Source organism: Ceratotherium simum, chromosome 8, assembly GCF_057802395.1.
Source record: "Ceratotherium simum simum isolate JZ-2026a chromosome 8, ASM5780239v1, whole genome shotgun sequence".
NCBI classification, from domain to species: domain Eukaryota; kingdom Metazoa; phylum Chordata; class Mammalia; order Perissodactyla; family Rhinocerotidae; genus Ceratotherium; species Ceratotherium simum.
Genome location: NC_141907.1, coordinates 72,953,513 through 72,977,491, shown reverse-complemented (window position 1 = coordinate 72,977,491; position 23,979 = coordinate 72,953,513). Strand labels below are relative to the sequence as shown.

The 23,979-nt window shown below is 39.8% G+C and overlaps 1 protein-coding gene across 11 annotated transcripts in view; it reads left to right on the top strand.

The window, feature by feature from the left end:
* Window positions 1–23,979, top strand: part of FAM13A (family with sequence similarity 13 member A) — a 346,516-nt gene that overhangs the window by 203,450 nt on the left and 119,087 nt on the right. For 9 of the 11 annotated variants that reach the window (XR_015552950.1, XM_087434589.1, XM_087434588.1 and 6 more), the window contains exon 7: window positions 14,005–14,168. Coding sequence is in view for 10 of the 11 variants with exons in the window: in XM_087434589.1 (XP_087290715.1) it covers window positions 14,005–14,168 (164 nt within the window). In the remaining variant the exon portion in view is untranslated. The remainder of the gene's footprint in view (window positions 1–14,004; window positions 14,169–23,979) is intronic. The other 2 variants (XM_087434583.1, XM_087434585.1) reach the window with 1 other exon arrangement.

The window sequence follows — 23,979 nt, the reverse complement described above, 5'->3', positions numbered from 1 at the left end:
CTTAGCTTTATGTACTTGTATATCCAGTTCCTGCCCCTGGTTTGGGAAGTTCTCATCTATTATTTCTTATATAAGCTCTCTGCTCCTTTCTCCCTCTTCCCCGTCTCTCTTTCTGGGATATCCACTATCCTTATGTTGCTTTTCCTAATTGAGTTCAATATTTCTCATAGAATTTCTCCATTTTTTAAAATTTGTTCTCTCGAGCAAGCCCTGATGGACTAGTGGTTAAAGTTCAGTGCACTCACCACTTCGGCTGCCTGGGTTCATTTCCCAGTTACAGAACCACACCACCGTCTGTCAGTTGCCATGCTGTGGTGGCAGCTCACATAGAAGACCTAGAAGGACTTACAACTAGGATATACAACCATGCACTGGGGCTCTGGGGAGGAGAGAAAAAAAAAGGAGGAAGACTGGCAACAGACGTTAGCTCAGGGCGAATCCTTCCCTGCAAAAAAAAAAAAAAAAAACTTAGTTCTCTCTTCTTCCATCTGAATCATTCTAGATCTCTATCTTTGAGCACACTAATTGGCTCTTCCATATGGTCTGCTCTATTTCCGTTGCTTTCTACTTTATTTTTCATCTCATTAATTGTGTTCTTCATCTCCAGAATTTCTGTGTGTTTGTTTTTTTACAGAATTTCAATCTCTTTGTTGAAGTTCTCCTTTCAGTCTCTTGGTGAAGTTCATTAATTTTATTCCTAAATTCAGTGAACTGTCTTTCTGAGTTTTCTTGTAACTCTTTGAGTTTCTTTATGATGGCTATTTTGAATTCCCTGTCAGTTAGATTGCAGTCTTCCATGATTTCATGTTTGGTTTCTGGAGAGTTGTCATTTTCTTTCTGTGCTACCATGTTACTGTAGTTTTTCTTGGTGCTCGATGAGTTGTTCCTCTGCCAACATATTTTTGGTAGTAAACACCTCTCTTATTTGAGTAAGGCTTTGGTTACTTTGATTCTGAGCTGCTTCTGGTTGTATTGCAGAGCATATGCTTTATACCTTCTACTGCCTCACTGGAGGTGGCGTCAGTGCCCTCCTTGTGCTGCTTGTGCCTCTAAGGTTGCTGACGCCTTGTTGCTTACAAGGTCACTGCAGTTGTGGGTGCTGCCACTGGGGTCACCAGGCCACAAGCACCTCTGCTGCTTCCAGAGTTGCCTGGATTTTGTGTTCCCCTACTGGCTTTCAGTGAGCTCTCCTTGGGCTCAGGTGCTGCTGCCATGTGTACCACCTGCACTGCTGCTTTCAGGTTATCTAGGGGTGCTGGCAGCACTACTGCCAGTGGCACTGTAGTCACAGGTTTTGCTGCCACTACCAGGGTCCGGGGTCTTGTATGCAGCCCTCGCTTTAGGTAAGGCTGGTGTCAGGGGTGCTGCCATTAGGGGCTGGGTCCAGGGTAATGCTGTGGCTCCTGTAGCTTCAGGTCACAGGCATCACCCACCACTGCTGGGGGAGGGGCAGAGGCTAAGCCACAAGTGCCACTGCATTTCCTGAAACCTCAGGTCTTGGGCTCTATCCACCACTGTTAGGGGAGGGGTAGAGTCTGAGCTTTGAGCACTGCTGCTGCTCCTGCAGCCTCTGGTCTGGTACTGGTGCACTTTTTGAAACTTCAAGTCATGGGCACCATTGCCACTGCCAGTAGTATCCGTGTTTTGGATGCAGCCCCCACTGCTGGAAGGGCCCGTGTCAGAGTCATCACTGCCAAGGGAGGTGGGAGGAGCTGAGTCGTGGGCACCACCCACCACTGCTGGGGGAGGGGCTGAGCCAGCCCCTCTGCTGGAATGGCTGAATGTTGAAGGGTCTTCCACCGGAGGAGGAAGAAGGGGCTGTGTCACAGGTATCTCACAGTTCCCAGAGTCTGCAGTCACAGACCCACAGTGATTCCTGGTGCCTCTGGGAGCGTGTGCTGCTTGGACTTTTAGGGCCTCCATTCGTGGGTGTTACCTCAGTTCCTGGGGCCTCTGTTTGCAGGCACAGCCACAGATCCTGGAACCTCCACTCTCAGGAGCTGCTCCCCTAGTTCTGCTGCCTCTAGGCAGTCCAGTCCACCCACCTTCAGATGTATAGATGTATAGATCTCTCAGGCATCCTGGCATGCTGTGCAGAGTCCTTTCTTGGTCAGTGGATGTCCTCCTGGTTGTAACTTGGAGGGGAGAGACAGAGGGAACAACTCACTCTGCCATGATGCTGTGTTCAGATTTTTATATTTCTTCATGATTCAATCTTTGTAGGTTGTATGTTTCTAGGAATTTATTTCTTCTAGGTTTCCAATTTGTTGGCATATAATTGTTCATAGTAGTCTCTTATGATCCTTTGTATTTTTGTGTTATCAGTTGTAATGTATTCTCTTTCATTTCTAATTTTATTTGATTCCTCTTTTTTTCTTTGTGAGTCTAGCTAAAGGTTTGTCTATTCTTTTTATCCTTCCAAAAAGCTAACTCTTAGTTTCATTGACCTTTTCTATTGTCTTTTTAGTCTCTGTTTCATTTATTTCCGCTCTGGTCTTTATTATTTCCTTCCTACTTTCTAACTTTGGGCTTGATGTCTTACCTTATATACTTGACTACCAACTTCAAATGGGCCCTCATGTGACTGGCAGTCCTACTGCCCTCCCTATTCCTTTTGCTCTTCCTCTCGTTTAAACACTTGTTTCATACCTTCTCCTTGGTCCTAACCTCCTGCATCTCCCTTTTCACCCTTGACTCTCAGATGATGACCTTACTTTCTCTTTCACTGAGAACATCAAGAAAGAATGTCCACTTGTTCCCACCCTCACATCCATCTACTATCTGCCCCTGTGCTGTGTTCTCTCCTTCCTTCCAAGTCACTGGAGATGTACTGTACTTGTTCCTGTCCAAGATCAGCCCTCCACTATGACCCCATACCCTCTGACCCAGTCAAGAGCTCTGCACCCTGAATTCTCTCCTTCCTCCTCTCTCTCCTGGGTCATCAGTTATTCACCTGTCTACTGAATCATTCCCATTAGCATAGAAATGTGCTGTAATATCTCTCATCTTATTACAAAAAAAAAACCCACCAACCTCTCCTTTGACTCCACAGCCTCTTTAGCAATCACCCATTTCCTCTGCTATTACGTACAACAAAACTCCTCAAAAGAGTTATATAGGCTTGCTATTTTCACTTCCTCTTGTCTGTTCTCTCTGGAACCCACTCTAATCAATCCCACCACAGAATGAAACAGCTCTTGTCAAGTGATGCCACATTGCCACATTCAGTGTATCTCATTCACCCTGTCAGCAGCATTTGACTCACTTAATCACCCCTTCCTTTATTTTTATAACAGCTTTATTGAGATATAATTTATATTCCATAAGATTCATTCTTTTAAAGTTACAATTCAATGATTTTTAGTTTATTCACAAAGTTGTGCAACCAACATCACCATCCAATTCCAAAACATTTTGTCACCCCCAAAAGAAATCCCATACCCATTTGCAGTGACTTTCCATCACTCAGTCCCTGGAAGCCACTGATTTACTTTCTGTCTCTGTAGATTTGTGTGTTCTGGACATTTCATATAAATGGAATAATTTAGTATATGTCCTTCTCTGTCTGTCTTCTTTCCCTTAAAATAATATTTTCAAGATTTATCTAGGCTATAGCAGTACTTCATTCCTTTTTATAGCTGAATAATGTTCCATTGTATGGATATACGTTTTGCTTATCCATACATCAGTTGACGGACATTTGAGTTGTTTCCACTTTTTGGCTATAATGAATCATGCTGCTATGAACATTCATGTACAAGTCTATATGGGCATGTGTTTTGGAATAGCTGGGTTATATGGTAACTGTATTTACTCCTTCCTTGTGGAAAACCTTTCCCCTTGTCTTTCAGGACATTGTCTTGGTTTCCCCTCTACCCTCAGTCTCTCTGAGTCCTCTCTCTAATCTTGGAGTCCTCTCTCTAACCTTGGAGTCCTCTGGGGATCAGTTCTTAGTCCTCTTCCCTTCTCTGTCTAGATTCACTTCCTAGGTGATCTCTTCTAATTACTTGGTTTTTAAATACTGTATACATATAGATCATTCCTAAATTTGTATTTTCAGTTCAATCCTCTCAAGTCCAACTTTTATATCCAAGTGCCTATATGACGTCTCCACTTGTCTATCTTATGTACATTCAAGCTTTGCATGTCCAAATCTATAAACTCCCGACTTACCCTTCAAAATTGGTACCTTCTGCTATCTTTTCCAACTCCATGATGGCAGTTCCATCCTTTCAGTGCCCAGGCCAAAATTTTTGAAGTCATCCTGACTCCTACCTGCCCCACACCTCCTGTCCAATGCATCAGCAAATCCTGTTGACTCCACCTTCAAAATAAATCCAGATTCTGATCTCTTCTCACCATCTCCCTGATCCAATCAACGAGCATCTCAGTTACTTCCTAGTTGGTCTCCTTGCATCACTCTGACCCTTGTACAGTCTTCTCTCAATGTAGCAATAAGGATCCTTTTAAAATGAAAGTCAGACATGTTACTTCTCTGCTCAACATCTTCCAAAAGTTTTCTATTTTCCTTAACATAAAAGCCAAAGTCTTTAAAATGCCTACATGTCTACATGATCTGGCCTTCTGTAACTTCAATGACCTGTTCTTTTAATTCATTTGGCTCCAGCCACAATGGCCTCCTTGCTGTTCCTCAGACTTGCAAATCATGCTTCTTCCTCAGGACCTTTGCACTGCTCTTCTCTCTGTCTGGAATGCTCCTCTCCAGACATCCTCCTAGGATATTCCTTTATTTCTTTTAGGTTTATAGTCAAGACTGCTACTGGCCTCCCAAGATACAGTCTCCCTCTCTTCCTTGGATGGGTATACTGATGCACAGCTATAAGACCACTTTCTCCAACTTTTCTGGCAGCTGTGTATCACCATGTGACTAAATTTTGACCAATAAAAGTAAGCAGTTGGATTTCCCTTTAAGGGTGGGGCATGCCCTTCCTTGGCCCCCCTTCCATCCCACCATGCTTGCAACACAAACCAAAGTTGCTGCCCTCGTGGAACTTATAGCTGGTTAGGGGGAAAAGACAACAAATAAATAAACACAGGTAAATATGCAGTGTGTCAGATGGTGCTAGGTGCAATGGAGATAAATAAAGCAGGGCCAAGCAAATGGGCAGTGGTGCGTAAGGGAGAATTTTGCTATTTATCGTGTAGTGTTAGAGAAAGCTTCACTGCTACGGTAGTATTTGAGCAAAATCTTGCATCAGTGTGATTAGGTTTTCTTGCATATAATAAAGCCCAAACAACACTGACTTCAACAAGATAGAAATGTATTTCTCTCAAATAAACAAAACCTGTATGTCAGGTCAGGGCTGGTAATGAGGCTCTGTGAGGTTGCTAGAGACCCGAGCTCCTTCAGCTTGCAACTCCACACAACAGCAGTGTGGTCCTCCTGGCCCTAGATGTTGCCTTCTGCTTTCCTTATGGACCGCAGAAGGCAGTGTTGTCTCCCTGGACTACCACTAATCGCTTAGTTTGCCCTGGATTTTACAGTTCATTACTTCACTTCTCACCTTCTCTTTGGTCAGGAGAAAGAGGTTTCTTTTCTTTTTTATTGATGTTTTTATAGTTTATAACATTGTGAAATTTTGGGTCGTACATTTTTGTTTGTCCATCACCTTATATATGTCTTCCTTCACCCCTGTGCCCACCCCCCACCCCCATTGCCCCTGGTAACCACAATACAGGTTTCTCTGTCTGTGTGTTGGTTTATATTCCACATATGAGTGAGATCATGCAGTGTTTGTCTTTATCTTTCTGGCTTACTTCACTTAACGTAATACCCTCCAGGGCCATCCATGTTGTTGCAAATGGGATGATTTTGTCTTTTTTTATGGCTGAGTAGTATTCCATTGTATATATATACCACATCTTCTTGATCCAGTCATCAGTAGAGGGACACTTAGGTTGCTTCCACTTCTTGGCTCTAGTGAATAATGCTGCAATGAACATAGGGGTGCATAAGCCTCTTTGGATTGTTGATTTCAGGTTCATTAGATAGATTCCCAGTAGTGGGATAGCTGGATCATAGAGCATCTCTATTTTTAATTCTTTGAGGAATCTCCATACCGTTTTCCATAGAGGCTGCACCAGTTTGCATTCCCACCAGCTGTGTATGAGGGTTCCTGTTGGAGAAAGAGGTTTTTAATAGCCAATTTTTGTACTATCTGTACAGCCTCGGGAAGATCATTTCAGTTCTTTGGGCCTCTGGCCTTCATTTCTGAAATGAGGGGATTGGAGTAGTACCTCCCTTCAACTCGACAACAGAGTGGTTCTAAAATCATCATCTAATTTCTTAATTTTCCACCTAATTTTTCTTACATAAACATGAAACTTGTAGAACCAGCTATAATGAAGCAATTCAGTTATTTAATGTTATTATTATTTTTTTTTTTACCTTAACACTTATTTTCAAGAACCTCAGAGAGAAATTACTTCTTGACAAATTTAAAACTTTGAATCAGCAGCACACATTATTCCAAGGGTTTTTCAAAAATTCGCCTGCCCATGATCCACCTCAGATATATTCCCTGAGACTAGGAAGTGAGGTGGTGGGATGAGTTTAGGCAAGTGTACTTTTTAAAATTTCCAGAGGATATTCTGATGTGCACCCCTGGGTAAGAACCACTGCTTCGTGGCATTCCATCTGGTGTTAGTAGCATCCCTTTGGAACAAGCTTCCAGAGAGCGTCTTTTTTTAAGTCCCCATCACCCTGGGTAATCCTGTTCTCTAAATTAGCAAGAACTTGAGGCTAAAGGGGTTGCACTTGGGATTGGATGGCAAACATTCCCATTGATCATTGATTTTGATCATTAGAGATAATTGATCAAAAATTTTAAAGCAAATTTTTATATTACTAATAGAAGGAAAATTTGTAAAAATCTTATATCTAAATTCCTAAACTGCTCCATTTACACAGTTACTTTTTGCCTGAATTTTCTCTGATAAAAGACCTGAAGTCAGGGTTTCAAATGAGTAACTTTGTAAAGTAGCAGATAGATCTGTGTTGGTGTTAATAAGAGGCCTCACCTTACTGCCGTGTACAGATTTGTCTGTGAGCAGCTTCTAAAAGGTGAGACTTCTTGAGCCCAAGTCGCAGGACAGATGGCTCTACCGTGGGCCGCATAGTCTGAATAAATGTAGTCTCCTGCCCCTGGTCTTGTGTTAGTAATTCCTATGCTCTATAAATTCAGATTCTTCCCATTTCTGTACCATAGCTATTTTTTAAACTGACAAATTTTGCAACTGAATATAAACAAAACTTCTAAAATAAGAGTGATGCTTACACAATGGAATTAATGTGCTTTATGGTATCAACTGATAATCTATTAACATTTTAGTATTTCTGGGAGAAAGGCAAAAGATATTATTTAGTTTGTTCAGTCATTTGTTCATTTGTTCATTACACAAATATTTAATGGTCGCAAATATTTGCTGGGTGTGTTCTAGGAGGCAGAGCTACAGCAATTAACAAAACAGACAAAAATTTTTGCTGCAATGGCACTTCCCTTTTGCCAGAGGAGAGAAGGTGAGAGGGGAAGAGTTGAGGAAAACCAAGTGTTGAGGGGTTTGTTACTTCCTTGGGCCACACTGAATCTGTAATTGATCTGATCTCTTATATTTGAAGATGAGCTCTTTTTAAATTGTGAAATTCCTGTCTTTTCACGTGTGAGTAAGTTTTCTAATTAAAATTAGAAAACTGATTTTATGCTAAAGTACAGATTCACTCTAAAAATTAGATCAAGATGAGATTTTAATTAGTTATAACTTTAACATTGACCCATTTTTACAGAAAAAGAGAGAGAGAGAGAGAAAGGTCTGTGTAAGCAACTAACCCCCCAAAATTCCCTAAAGCCTGTTAATAACTTTCTCTGAAAAAACCTGGGACATTAATTAGCTAGCACATAATAGATTGATTAAATTATTAGGAGAATTGCAACCATTTAGTAAACAAACCTCACTTTTTTTTTTTTTAATTTTTTGTTTATTGCAGTAACATTGGTTTATAACATTGTAAAAGTTTCAGGTGTACATCATTGTACTTCTATTTCTGCATAGATTACATCATGTTCACCACCAAAATACTAATTACAACCCATCACCACACACATGTACTGAATTATCCCTTTCACCCTCCTCCCTCCCCCCTTCCCCTCTGGTAACCACCAATCCAATCTCTGTCCCTATGTGTTTGTTTATTGTTGTTATTATCTACTACTTAATGAAGGAAATCGTACGGTATTTGACCTTCTCCCTCTGACTTATTTCACTTTGCATTATACCCTCAATGTCCATCCATGTTGTCACAAATGGCTGGATTTCATCGTTTCTTATGGCTGAGTAGTATTCCATTGTGTATATATACCACAGCTTTGTCCATTCGTCCCTTGATGGGCACCTAGGTTGCTTCCAAGTCTTGGCTATTGTGAATAATGCTGCAGTGAACACAGGGGTGCATGTACCTTTGCAAATTGGTGTTTTCAAGTTCTTTGGATAAATACCCAACAGTGGAATAGCTGGATCATATGGTAGTTCTATCGTTGATTTTTTGAGGAATCTCCATACTGTTTTCCACAGTGGCTGTACCAGTTTGCACTCCCACCAGCAGTGTATGAGAGTTCCCTTCTCTCCACGTCCTCTCCAACACATGTTGTTTCCTGTCTTGTTAATTATAGCCATTCTGACAGGCGTGACAAACCTCACTTTTGAAAAGCAAAATTAAACAGTTTTGAGGGGAAAAAAGACTTCTTTCTGATTTAGAGGGTTTTTTCAACTAGAAATGCCTATCTTCTTTTTTAAAAAATCAGAGCTGAGCATCTCTTCTCTCATGCTTTGTTTCACCATTTCTTTTGTGAAGATTGTGAGTTCAGTGAGCGTGAGGGAAAGGCAAGAGGCCTTGCCCTCTACAGATGACAAATGGAGTAGAGAAAACGTCAAGGATATGAGATCTGAGGAATTTGATTAGAAGATCTAAATGTTAAATTTTCTGCTTTCTTCCTTCTACTGCTGTCTTCCTTCATCATTTGAGCCTTGAATATAATTTTCTGCCTGTTCTAATCATCTCTCAAAGTATCTGATGATGAAAAGAACAGACTTAATTTTTTGTGATTTCAAAATGCAGGCACAGCAATTGACCAGTGCTTAGAGTGACTGCTGAGACCAAAACATTACTTTGTTATGCTTAAACTTTTAAAAATTATGTATTAATAATACTATTTCATAATAGCATACTAAATTATTATTATAAATTTTCCTGCAATTTATTCACATGCAATTACTTTTCTGGGAAGAAACTTATGATAATCAGGAAACCCCCTTCACCTACACAAAGAAAGCGGAGCTACAAATTTTGGAGAGGCAGGTCCCTGTCCAGTAAACTGAGTCCCTCCTCCTGATTCACCTGCCATTCCCTTGTTTCAGTCCTGCAGGACAGACAACTCCTACCCTAACTTGCCCGTGAGTTGGAGGGCCTATACCCCATGGCTCACTGTTGGGCCCTCACAGTGACCAATTTAAATGATAAATATTAAGTTGAGGCATGTATTGTTTTATGTCTCTTTTATTTCTGGTCACGTCAGTGTATCAGGGTAAATCAGAGCCTGGTATCACAGATATGGTTTTCTGGTGCTGGATTCCTTGTTCAATTTTTAAAGATGAGACCATCTTAAAACATTTGTAGTGTTGACTGTGACAGAGTTTGTTTTTTGGCCTTTGAAATTTATTTATGTATGTTTTAAGTATAGTGATGATCTGAGTTTTACCTATTATAGTAATTTGGCTATTAGAATGCTTACATTTTTGGCTTCTTATAAATAAAAATATGATGAACACATTTTCCATATAGTTTTGCCCTCATATCTGATTTTTTTTCCCTGAGATTATATTGCTAGAATGGTTCAGCGGGTGCTAGAGAGAGAAATTTTTTAAAAGTTTTAACTACGAATGCCAAAAAAAAAGAAGAAGAAAATGGGTCGCGTTATGGAATGCAATGTGACTTGCATCCAAAAATGCCTTGTCTTCTTCTGGCAATTACAATGTTTAACATGTAACCAAATATAGCTATTCCTGATAAGTACAGGTACTGAGGCCTGATTCTCTGGGTTGTAACTGTAGCTCTGCCACTTACTGGGACAAATAACTCAAACTCTTTGTGCCTTAGTTTCCTCATCTGTGAAACGGTAATGATAACAGTCCCTGACTCTTTGCATTGTTGTGAGAATTAAATGGGTTAATTTATGTAAATATCTTAGAACCATGCCTAGTACAGAGTAAATGCTCACTAAATATTTATTTATAACAACAACAGCATGTAAGTAAATATATTTTCATTTTACATTTTCAAAGATAGTTCTTTAGTTTCTATTTCCATGGCATCTCAAATACTAAAGTAGCTCAGATTGTTTCTCAGTTAGACTATTCCATACCTGCAAATACATGCATGGAATGTGCTTTTTTAAAGATTCCTAGAATTGTTAGTATTTTAGTTGTACACATAAATCATACAGCATGTGCCTAGATCCGTATCTCAAACGGCCCATGGCAGGATTCCTCTGAGCAAAATGTTTTTTCAGTGATGGTTTGGGGGCTTTTATATTTTTCATTTTCAAGTACAAAAGTTATCATGAAGAAATTACTAAAATAAAGAAGCAAACTAGTGTGAACTAGTGGGTATCTCCAACGGAAAGAGAAAGCTGTCCACTCCAGTCATTATCCTGAGTCCTTATCCATTTTCCTACTGCAGCCACATGTTATGAGGGAGGCTGCAGATGGGTCTCCCACATTCACCCTGTTTGTTACAGAAAGGCTTTCGGCCCTATTTGGAGTCTGTGCCCAACAGAGCTTGGCTGAACCTCCTGGAGCCCCTAGGACTCTTGCCTAGACAAGGCAGGCCTAAGTGGCCTCCTTGACCCATTTCTGCTAAACTCAGAGCTGATCTTGGTGCATTATGTCTCAACATGCCCGTGGCAGAAAGGGAGGATGGAGCAAGAAGAAAAGCACATAAAGAGAGGACTGCCTCAGTACAGGTTTCTTCTTACCATTCCCTCTAAGGTGGAGTTTCACAGCTTCGGCTCTACTGACATTTTGGACCAGATAACTCTCTTTTATAGCAGGCTGCCCTGTGCATTGTAGGATGTTTAGTCACATCCTTGGCCTCTACCCCCTACATTCCAATAGCACACACCCTCACCTCCATCATGACGACCAAAAATGTCTCCAGACAAATTGGCTCCAGACGAGAACCTCTGATTTAAGGCCACACTGTAACAACGTCCCCTTATATCCTTGGTCTTGGCTGGCTGTGTCATACTCCTCCTCAGAGAGTTCCACGAGGCAAGGGGCCTTGAGTGCCACCTAAGAGTCCGCCACTAAACTGTGTACAGTTTGACATGGACACCCAGAAGCATAAAAGTAAAACTATCTCTCTACCTACATTATAAGGCCAAGGCTCAAATCATGTGTTCCTAAAAAAGCTCACTTCCACCTAAAGTAAAGAAAGTGATCTCTTCCTTTTCATCAAAGTGAATATATTTGTACTAAAATTAATTGCATCAGTAAAATAGCAGGTTTTAAAATTTTATTACTCTATTCGTTTTTCCTATGTGAAAATGTATAATCTTCGAGATACATCCTCAAGAAGATATCATTAATGACCTTTAAAAATATGCATTCCTTTTAAAATATGTGTGTATATTCCAGTAGTCTCAGAGTTACTGAGCTACTTTTTTTCTTAACAATTTTGTTCTCTCATAAGCTTCATGTGGTATTTTCTCTGTGCACAAGTTCAATTCTTTGTACTACCTTGATATATATTGATAATGAGTTTATATTGTAATATTCATGGTTAGTGACAATCAGTCTATGTTATTTCCGTAGAAATTAAGTCATCACAGAAATACACAGATAAATGTATCTGGTGTAGTTGCTGGTATCTGAGTTCTAAGTGATTTGCATTATGTAGTATATTTTAGTGTAAACTGACAAAATGGAATAAGCTGCATATTACCTTTTTTACCTTAGAATATTTCTTCTTTACATAAATTGTTGAATCAAATTTAGAACCCAGAAATTATCACTGAACCTAACATGTCGTGTCCTTATTTTAACATTATGGTGTTAAATGTTACCAAACAACTGCTCTTGTATTTGTTTTGAGAGAGAATTAAATCGGGTAAGATTTTTTTTAGCTAACTAATTTGAAATCTTACTAGTTTTTCAGTGTTTCATTGATTTTTCATGTCTGCTTTTATGAAAAAGAGTCACATGCAAAAGGAGCCCATTTATGAAATATAGAATAGCATATATTTGTGCTTTTCATATTCTTTTGCTGTTTATCTGAATATTTCTTTTAGAAGTAATCTTGACAAATATCTCTATGAACTATAGTTAGTTCGTAATTTTTAAAAATTTTTTTCTTTCCTTGATTTTCATGAGCTTATAAATATTCTGCAGAAAAATGCAACCAAACAATTAATTGCTAATCATCAGATTTGGGCAAACTTTACATAACAACAATGTTAATAACAGCTAGCTTTTGTTGAATGTTTACTTTGCTCTATGCTAAATGTAACTCTTTGCTAAATTATTTTCATATATTATTTTAATGTAATCCTCAGGGAGGTATGAATTTATTAAACAATTATGTTCATAATTGTCCCCATATTACTTTTTAAAATTGTTTGTTATCTTAGCCTCTTGACCAGTCAGTGTTTTGGGAATATCTTGTAGTTGAAAAGTGTGTTATCTGACAAAAAGTATTTATTAATGAGTTCAAAACTTTGCTAGACTTTATGGTAAAAATGTTAAAAATAATATACAGAAGAGGAAGAAGGGGAAGGGGTCGAAGGGGAGAAATAGGAAGAGGATGAGGCTGTAATCTCCATCTCCAGGATCTGGTTGAGGCCATATAACCTAGAAACACGAGACAACTGAGGTTAAGGTTCTCAGACGACACATAACCAAACGTACATTGTGTGGTGGAATGTTACGGGAGTTCAGACTTGGGAAAGGTTAGTAAGACCTGAGGTTAGCTAGAGAAGCTCTGTGAGCAGTGGATTCTTATCTCAGCCTCAAAGGAAGTTAGGGTTTGGTTTGGTCTTGGGCAATTGGTGAGTGGCCAGTGATGAACAGATGACATTCCAGGTGGAAGGACAAGCATGAGAAGAGTCCTAGAGATGAGAAAAAACTTCCAGTGTAACGAACAGAGTTGATCTGAAGGTTTGAAATTTTCCTGCAATTCTGACATGATTTTTACACATTTTTAGGAAACGAATATTGGTTGAATTCACATTCTTTCTGATCTAAAATAAGAGAGCATGAGGGTGTTTCTGGGGTTTGGAGGGAGCACATAACCTCAGATATGAGAAGTCAATACACCCGGTATTCATTTGGCACTTGTGTTGCCTATGCTTCCAGAGATATAAGAGAACTAAAAGGATTGTGTCTTTCCTATTTATTTTCTTAATTGAAAATTTATTAGACCATACTTTGCACTATAAGAGAGGATTACAATAGAAACCATTAGCAAACTGGTGTGTATTTTGCTTATTGGTAGTAAATATTTCTGGACACCTTTCTGGCGTTGGCATCCTTTGTTTCAGTGGTTCTCAGCCTTTTGTTTTCCTGCCTCTTTCTGTTGCTTCTTTCCTCCACTCCAGGTTGCAGTCTGATATACTCTTATAATCTCTCATTACATAGAATGATTATTCTAAGGAGGGCTAGGCCTGGGGAAGATTTGTATCAGAATCCAGGAGTGGGATGTGGGCCATATATGGTTTGAAAGGTTCCCCTTGGAAATATTGGTATTTCCCCTTCACTGTGCCCTTTGCTATATAAGAATTTTTGTATTTTTAATTTTGTATTTTTAATTCCATACCTAAGTTGATATTTTTCTGGAGTGTTATTAATAAATTAGAATAAATTATCTTCAATAACTTAATTTGAAAGATTTTTTAATTCCACTCTCTCTCTCTTTTTTTAAATTTTATTTTCTAGATCCCAGAGTCCGGGAGTGAGGGATCTATTAAGGCCCACGGGGTACCTCAGCCAGAGCTATCTGATGGCGTTCCTCACGTCAGCCTACGGCTAAGTCGCAGAAAACTCTGCTGGGGTGACGTGAATTCAGCAGAGGACGCTATTGGTGCCAAGTCAGTATCCAGGTTGGCATGTTTCCTTTGTTTCCATGTTACATACTGCATTGCCTGCTCTGATGTGTAGGCCCACATATGTAGGTGTGTTTGCCTGTATTGATACTGGGGTCAACAGGATGCAGATCAGTAAAACTATTTAAAATTCACTCTAAGTTTTGAGAATTTTCTGACTAATAGTTCTTATCACAGAAGCACTATATTTTTTGTTATATTTTATTTTGGTTTGTTATATTTTATTTTCTGGATTAAAACAAATTCTTTAATCAATTGGACTAAGGTAGGCTCACACTTAAAAGTTGGAAGAGTTACTTTTTGGATGCCTTTTCAGTATGTTCAGTGGCCAATATTATCTGCAATTAAAGCAGACATCAGAGTTGTTACTAAAACCAACTCTCATTAACAAATTGTGAATGTTGCTTTTTAACCATTATGTTGCACATTATACCTGAGAGCAAACTTCTTTGGTATACTTGAAGAAAAAGGCTTGCAATTTTCTTAAAATAAGGAAAATGGGGTCTGAATCTTATTTATTCCTAGCATTAAGATTTTTTCCTTTTAAGAATATTTTTATCTTTTATTATAACTTAAAACCTATTTCTAAAATTAAAAAAATCCATTACAAATACAAGACAAAGAGCTCTAGAGAACTGAAAGATGTTTAAAACATTAAATAGATAAATAATGTAGTTAAGGAGCTTACCACTTTGGATTGCCTCATAGAAGAGATGGAGTTTGAGATGGATTTAAAAGATGAAGATAACTTAAATAGAAAGAAAAGAAGACAAAGCTCTTGTAGATAGGCCTAGTTAGGAGGCATGGTGGGTATCTGGGAAATAGCAAACGGAGTGTCATGTGAGGAATTAGTTGGAGGCTGGGAGAGTGGGGTGAGGCCGGGTCGTTGAGGACCTTGAGTGCCAGCCTGAAGCATTTTTGCATTCAGTCTTGCCTTCATTAAGCAAATGTTCAGCACTTAACCTCTGGTTCCAGGGAGTGCTTTAGGATGGAGGAGGATGCAGTGGTGAGCAAGGCCAGGCAGTCCTCGGTGTTTAAGGACTTACATTCCAGTGAGTGAGTCCATAGCGAGACACATAGGAAAAAAGCCTGTGAAGCAGATCACTTCAGGTCTAATAAATGGGAATATTAAGAAACTAAAACAGGTGAATGTAACAGACTGACTCGAAGACCAGTTTAGTTTGAGTAGGCAGGGAAGGCCTGAATTGAGACATACAGGGGGAGGAGGAGAGAGTCTGTGACAGTCAAGGAAAGAGCAGTTCTAAGCAAAAGGACTGAGGTAGGGAAGCTTGGCTTCATCCTACAGGTAATAGGAAGCCGGTGAAAGTTTCAGCCAGCTAGGGGTGGGTGATGGGAACCATGATAAGGTGGTATGTTAGGAAAAGCAATCTTCCATCAGCAGCAGGATCAATTGGAAGAAGGAGAGTTGGGAGGCGGTTAGAGTGTTGGTTCCTTTAATAGTTATTAATCTTCGTTGAGATCTAGTTATGTGGCATTTACTTGTGGGTGCTGGAGATTCAGAGAATGAGAGACATAAGTCCTGCACTTGGGGAGACAGAGGATCATGAATAAAAATTCAGTAATTATCATTAAACACACGTGCACTCCGTGCCTATCATATACCAGGCACTGTGAAGCGGGCTGGCGATAAAGTCATAAGTAATATTCAGGTGCTCCTCTTACAAGGCTTCAAATACAGGGTGCTGTACGAGGACAGAGGAAGGACACAGACCATGTGGGGAGATGAGGGTCAGAGAAGGCTTCAAAAAGAGGGCGACTTCTGAACTAAGGCTCGTAGGATAAGCAGAAGTTCACTGGGCAGGGACATCAAGATAAGGTGCTCCTGGGAGGACCACAGCGTGTGCCAGGACAGGCAGGCGGGGAGGAGAACCTGGAGGAGCACTGCACATGCAGCAGTGGATCCAGGATGTCTGGAGTTTAGATAGAGAATGTAGGAGAGGCTAAAAGTGGGTTCAGAGACAAAGCTAAATAGTTCAGATCATAAAAACTGTATCCCGTAGTAAGGAGTTTGGATTTTCTCTTGAAAATGATGTAAAACAGATTTGTATTTTAGAAAAGATCCTGCGGCGACTGTGCAGAAGGAAAGATTAAAGGGAACAGCCAGGAGGCCATGGGAGTAATCCAGTACAAATGGTGAGCCTCGGGGAAGTCTTCATCAGTCACTGAGGACAAGGAGGTGTGAACGAGGCTATGCCTTGAAGGGAAGGGAGAGAACAGGCTATTGCTTAGAGGAGTGGACTTGGTCCAGAAAGGGTTGGGTCGTTTTGTTTGTTTGTTTGCCTCGTTTGGGGTATTATAATATTTTAATGAATGAAATGTGGGCAGATTTGTATGCTTAACAGGTAGAGTCCATGGAGAGACAGAGGCTGATGTTACAGGCCAGGAGATAATAGAACAGGCACCTCCAGGAGGGACTCTAGACCAGGCAGCCACGCCCTGAGTAAGGGAGAGTGGGCCCCTCGTGCCCTCTGCACGTTGGGGCCTCTGTGAAGGAGCAGGCTCCCAGTGTTGTGCAGGGCAGTCTTCCTTGCGGAGGGGGAAAGAGTGTGATCCGTAGAGGAAGTAGCCTTGGTCAGTGAGGAAAAGTCCAGAAAAGAATAAGGGGCACAGATAGAAAACACTGGGCCTTTTTAAAGTTTTCTTCTCTAGTTTAAAAACCAGGGTCAAGTGACTGGCTGACACAAGCTAGTGTAGATATTATCTTCCCAAACTACTTTGTGAAGAATTATGCCAAGAATGTCTTAAGTGAAATAATGAAAAGGAAAATTCAGATGTTTGTTGTTTCTATCATTATTTTTATTCATCCAGTCAGAAAATGAAAGAATAAAAAAATTGCCTGCTTCTAAAGGTGACAAAGAGCTTCTTGTTTGGAGAATGAATTTGTGTTTCTGAGATACACATCAAGAAGTGAGGTTATGGAGAGAAGGCACAGCTAACATTGCTCTTGCCAATGTTTGTTCCTGGTCAGCATATCTCCAGTTAAAACAAATATTAGTATTTATGAATTTCTTATATACTTTCCAATTTTTTGAAGTCCAGCCTCGAAGAACTGATTCCTGCACACTCAGAAGCCTTAAAGGATTAGATAGAACAACATCCTCCATGTCAAACCTTGCTACTTGCCATCACGCAGAAACGCATTCAACTTCCTGTCTATCCATAAATCTAGAGGGTCTGTGCAGAGATTTTTACTTTTTACATACCTCTTAATAGATTGTAAGACAAATTATCAAAAGACAAATGGAGATAATTAAAATAAATTTAACGAAAAATAAATTTTAAATGCTTTATATATATCTTTGAAGTAACAGAATAGATATTATGCCAATTTCATTTCAAAAATGAACTTGGGAAGCTGTTTTCATCTGCAGTTACTTTGCAGAACAAGTTATTGTTTAGTTCATAAATTTTAAATAGATACAAAAGTGTGTTTTGTACACACACACAACTTTCTCTAAATCATTTCTTTAGGGAAGTTTCCACTTTTCTCAACAGTTTATTAGTCACCCCAGTCTTAAGTACAAAGGTTGGCAATGTCTATGAAGTATATGGTTATTCCTGTGTTCTCTAATGCAATATTTACTTTGGCCTACTGACTTTTTTCCAAAGAATTGTCAAGAAGCATTTATCTGGGATTTTCCTAGTATTGATTTTATTTTTTTTAGTTGCTCTTTGAAAAAGAAAAAAAAAAAAAAAAACAGTTTAGCAAAATCTATTCTTGTTTGACCTATGATCTGGTAAATTTGATTTACTTTATAAAATGAAAAATAGAGTCATTCTGTTTGCACTTATTAAAATCAGTGCAACACATTTATACATAACAATGTGGTTTTCAGCAGAGTTGCCATATCAGTTAACAGCAAAGATAAAACCAAGAAAGAACTTTTGGTACTGAGATTTCCCGAATGATGAAGTGTTCTGTGATTTCTCAACAGCAAGTTAAAGGTTGATTTCTAGGGCTTTTGAGAAGTAATTTTTGGCTAACAGTGTGTTTTTGATAACTTTGAATTTTTAAAGTTTAGACCTTATTCAATATTTTTTCCCAGGTTGAGTCACTTTGATCTTTTTTCTTCTTAGTTTCAAATCTTATACATAGTCTCATTGCCTCTTGAGATGTAATACAAATGCAAATTTTTATCAGCAAGTGTTCATTATTTTTCTACTCTTCAGATAGTGCCAGTAAAAATGAAAGCATAGAAGAGTAACACATTTTAAAATGTGATGTTTTGAGAGTCCAAAGAAGAGCTGGATGTCATTTATTGCTTATTGGCTGATTTCCATCTTAGAACATTATTTATTTAGATGAATAGCATTTTTTCTGTATTTCTGTAATTGTCTAAAATTGGCATTGAGGATGTAATCATATAAACAGCAATCATTTTTCTAATCTTCATAATCTCTCACCATTAGAGTGGCTTCATGAGAAAAGCCTAAAGACAAATATCTCTTGATTTTGTTAGAGTGCAGTGGAATGATCTTTTTTATACTGAATTCCAAGCCAAAGACAGAAGTGCTTAGTGACATGTTCACTTCATTCAATGAAAGCGTTAACTAATCCATCTATATCTTCTAAAACTGGCAGCATATTTATTCCTAAAATACTTTTAAGTCTTTTTTGTAATTAAAACAGATGCATCACTAAAATTCACAATAGACTGAAAAGCATAATTTCTAATCTGACATGCCTGCTTTAAGGAGTGAAGGCCTGTCCCTCTCCACTGTGGAAGTAGGTGTACAGGTTTGGTGGGTCAGAGTCCCTCGCAGAAATGAGGAGGTAACTGGACAGGTGCAGCCCTTGAGCAAGGCTGGAACATTCCAGTCCCTCTCACTACTTATTCCTTTTAAAGATACTGAGGAAGAAAATAACACAAAAACCAAACTACAGGTATTAACTGGTAGTTAAGAAACAAGCCATTTAAAGGTTTTTCTGAAAAGAAAAGTTACATATCTATCCTAAAAAAGTAAAAGGGAAAGCTCCGTATTATATGTAAAGTTTAAGATCTTAAAATGATTTGAAGCTTCAGAGATAGCTATCTTATTATCTGTTTCATATGTGAAATAGATAAATGATCATTTTTCATGTTTCTAGCACTACAATATTACTTTAAGAATTTTTTAATTTTAGAACTTAGAGAACAGGGTTAATATTTTTAGTCTTTTAGATGTTAAATAGTATTTCTTGTAATGTTTTATTTGAGAGGTAATATATTTCCTTCAATGTGTGATTGGCCAAAGGAAAATCTCTTGTTTTGTTCTGTAAACAAGAGTGAAGACTCGAGACACCATATATTGGGTGATTCCATTTATATGAAATGTCCAGAAAAGGCAAATTTATGGAAACAGAAAGTGGAGTTGTGACTGTCTGAGGCTGGGGGTGGCGGCCAGGGAGGGACAGAGATTCACTGTAAATGGTCCTGAGGGACCGTATTTAAGGGGAATGAAAATATCCTGAAACTGATTTATGGCGATAGTTATCCCACTTGGTAAAGTTACTAAAAATCATTGAACTGTAATCGTGAAAAGGTAGATTTTATGATATGTAAAATGGACCTCAATAACATTGTTTAAAAAAATACAAATACAGAAGAAAAAAGTTGGGGTAAGGAGAAATGGAGATGCTTTAACAAGAAAGTCACTTGATTGCAAATTGCTAAAATACAACTACTGTTGTAAGTAAATGCTCTCTTCAGAGAAGATTGTGTTTGTTCCATTTTAAAAGAATTTGTTCCTTCATACTTTTCTTTGTGTATTACAGAGCATGGTGGCAGGATAAGGGTCAGGTCCTCATGAAAGGTGACTCATAAGGAGGGAGAAGAAGAGGTGGGCAAAGCTCTTTGTTTTTTCATCCCTGGAAGGATTCCAGATTGTGGTTTACTGTGCAATAATCACAAGTTAGTGAAGTGATCACTATTTCAGGGAGACATCGAAACAGAAAAAGCTCCAACATCTTGGCAGTTTCAGAAAAAATGTCATAGGTCCATTGTTCATAAGCAGAAAAGTTGCCTGGTATGCTACTGTGATTAAGGTGAGCTTTGCGACTCTAGAAAAATGTCAGTAGGTCTGAGTGTCAACAGAAGTTCATGGTCTCCTTTCCTTTAGGTGAATGTCCTGTAGACACATTGACGGTTAGTCAAAGTGTTGTAGTTGGCTCTTATGTAAAGAGTTAAAGCAATTAGGAGTGATTAAAATGCTTTCATTTTCTGCAATGGGAATAAATAAATAGCTACTATTATGCCAATTATTTACCTAAAAGAATATGATGAAGAATATAGAGTTAAAGAAAATATCTTTGCTTATATTGCAGAGGTGTTCTTAATTTGATAGACAAATAGGGAAACTATAATAAATCACTTTTCAATGTGTATTAAAAACAAATCTTTCCCAGGGATAGCGTGTACTGCCTGAAAGAGTTGTATTCTAAAGTGCCTTTATTATCTATTCCATTTTTCAATATTTTTGAATTACATGGGGAATACATTTTTCTTAGGAAAATTTAAAACATCAGTAATGAGACTAAATTTCCCGTTGAATCTCTTGCTCTCCAATTCTAATTCCCTCCTCTCTCCTCCAGGGGTAATTGCTATTATAGATTGGGTTGTATATTCTTCCAGACTTCTTTCAGTGTGTTTACACAGGAGTATATTTTGCATACTTTTCCACTTTTTAACAATTTTCGTCATACTGATAATATAGTGGTGCTTCACGTATTCTTGAAAATTTCCTGTTTCCTATATTTTTTCCTCCTTCCTTCCTCCTGTGATGTTCCTTCCTATTCCCTTCTGTATCTAAATTCAGTGATCTCCAAGTCTCCTTCCTTGGCTGCTTGCTCCCTCTCTGTCTGCTGTCCCTTCCACAGTTAATCTAGTCACAGAATGATAATTTTCAAATCACTGTTTTAGACCCGAACTCAGTTCTACGTTGCCTGTGCCTACCAGCCGTCTCCACTCCAGCCTTTACCGTAAACTCACTGTGCCCCAACAGAACTCATTTTCTCCTCTTTCCCTCTCAACTTTGTTATATCTTTCATTCTCTCAAACACTAGACTCAGACCTTCTATATAATCAGTCACCAAATCTTGTCAGTATTTCCTTTTCAGTATTTCCAAAATCCCTTTCCCCATTCCTCCACACCGCGATATCAACTCTAATTTAGGCCTCCATCACCTTGTGATAATTACTATATTTTCTGCACTCCACTAATCTAATGGATTCATTTTCTTCACTCAAGTTGGTCCTATGCTTCTGTCTTCAACTCCTAACTCTATACAATGACTTCTGCATCTGTATCTCCTATCCAGGATACTCTACTGAGCCATACTCATAGGTCACTCTAACTAGTAGACATGTCAGCCTAATCCATCAGATACCTCAAACTCTTCCCTTGCCCCATACCCCTATCACCATCCATAGCCAGCCAATTCCAGAATGCTCTTTGACAATCTCACTGTCTTTATTTTGCCCTATTACTACCACACTCCTCATCACCTCTGCAGACACATAAGTTTAAACAAATCATACTCCTGCTCAGAACTGTTTAGTGGCTTACATGTGCCCAGCCTATAAGAGACTCCTTCCTCTGTCCTCTACCTGTCTTTCTAGCCCCTTCTTCTTCAACTCTATGCCTGGCTTTTTCTTATACCTACAGCAACCATATAACCCACACTTTCCAGGACTGTCTTGGTTTCAGATATTCTCTTCAAGATTAGATCATGTGTCAGATTTTGTATTGATATTTGCTTTAAAAATTATAGGGCAAGATGACAGAATAGGAGGTTCCCCACTCTTATCCCACCCATGGCAACAATAACTTGGCAGCCTTTGAGGGAGCTTTGGGATTCAGGTTGCAAAAACTCAGTAGAGCCCACGACCAAGGAGGGCTGTTTTGAGAAGGCATGCCTGCAACCAAGAGGCAGGCTCACAAATCATGGTTCCATAATTGTGGCTACAGACCTGGAAACAGCCCTGTCCCCCTGTGAATTCAGCTACAGCCTCATTCATTTGGCCTTGGTCCTGCCACCAGCACTGTCCTCCAAGGGAGGAATGCACCCTCCCATGCTTTGGATAACAAGTCCACCAACCTCAGTCCCAGCTGTAGACCCTGAAGTGGCCCATGACCTGGCTCTGGCGCCTGTCAGCCTTAGTCCAGAAACAATCCTTCCCACCTAGGGACCTGGCAAGAGACACGCCCATCCATGTCACCAGAGGGCGGCCCACCAACCTCCTTCTGACTGAGGATCCTGAAGCAGTGTTGTGACTCACTCCAGCCCCTTGCAGCTGGGGGCAGGAATAGTGCTGCCCACCCAGGGACCTGGCAGGAGACACACCCATCCATGTCCCCAGAGGCAGGCCTGCCAACTTCGTTCTGACTGAGGATCCTAAAGCAGTGTTGTTACTCGCTCCAGCCCCTCTCAGCTGTAGTCGAGGAATAGTCCTGCCCTCCCAGGGACCTGGTAGGAGACACACTCCTCTGAGCTCATGGAGGCAGGCCCATTGAACTTGGTCTGCCTCTGGATCCTGAAACAGCCCTGTGACCTAGCTTCAACCCCACTCAGCCGTGGTCCAGGGGGAGTCCTACCCACCTAGGACTCTGGCAGGAGGCACACCCATCCATACCTCCAGAGGCAGGGTTGCAGACCTCAGCACAGCTGAGGACCCTGAAGCAGCCCTGTGACTCAGTTCCAGCCTCTCTAAGCTACAGGCAGGGGCCAGTTCTACCTACCCAGGGAACTGCCTGGCAGAAGCCACACTTATTTGCTTACCTAGTAACAGGCCCACTGTCTGTGGATCCTGAAGCAGACCCTTGTCCCAGCACCAGCCCTACTGACCAAGATCCTAGAGTCAGTCTCATCATCTCAGGGACCAGACAAGATCCATGCCTGCCTAAGCCCCTGGTAACAGGTCTGCCAACCACAGACCGCACTGCAAACCCAGCAGCAGCCACAAGACCTGGCTCCACCCTCCCTCAACTGAGATCCTAGAAGCAGTTTCATCAGTTCAGGGACCCAACAGAAGAAAGTTTTTACCTGTCAAAACCAGTCTGTAAAGACTGAAAGAGGTATTTGCTCCTTCAAATGCACAGGTACCAATACAAGGCTACACAGATCACGAAGAATCAGGCAAACGTGACATCACCAAAGGAAACTAATAAACCTTCAGTAACCAAACCCAAATAAATAAAGATCTACAAATTGCCTGAAAAGAATTCAAAATAATCATCTTTAAAAAGCTTGATGGGATGCAAGAACACAGATAGACAACTAAATTAAATCAGGAAAGCAATACATGAACAAATTGAGAACTTTAATAAAGAAATAGAAACCATAAAAAAGAACCAAACAGGCCGGCCCCGTGGCTTGGTGGTTAAGTGCGTGCGCTCCGATGCTGGTGGCCTGGGTTCGGATCCCGGGCGTGCACCGAGGCACCACTTCTCCGTCCATCCTGAGGCCGAGTCCCACATACAACAACTAGAAGGATGTGCAGCTATGACATACAACTATCTACTGGGGCTTTGGGGGGAAAAAATAAATAAATAAAATCTTTAAAAAAAAAAAAAAAAAAAAGAACCAAACAGAAATCCTGGAGCCAAAGAATACAACAACAAACTGAAAATTCAGTAGAGAGCTTCAACAACAGACTTGATCGTAAAGAAAGAAGAATCAGCAAACTTGAAGATAGATTGCTTAGAATTAGCTAGAGGAACAAAAAGAAAAAAGAATGAAAAACTGACGAAAGCATGGGGAACCTATACGACACCATCAAGCAAATGAATGTATACTACTTGGGAGTCC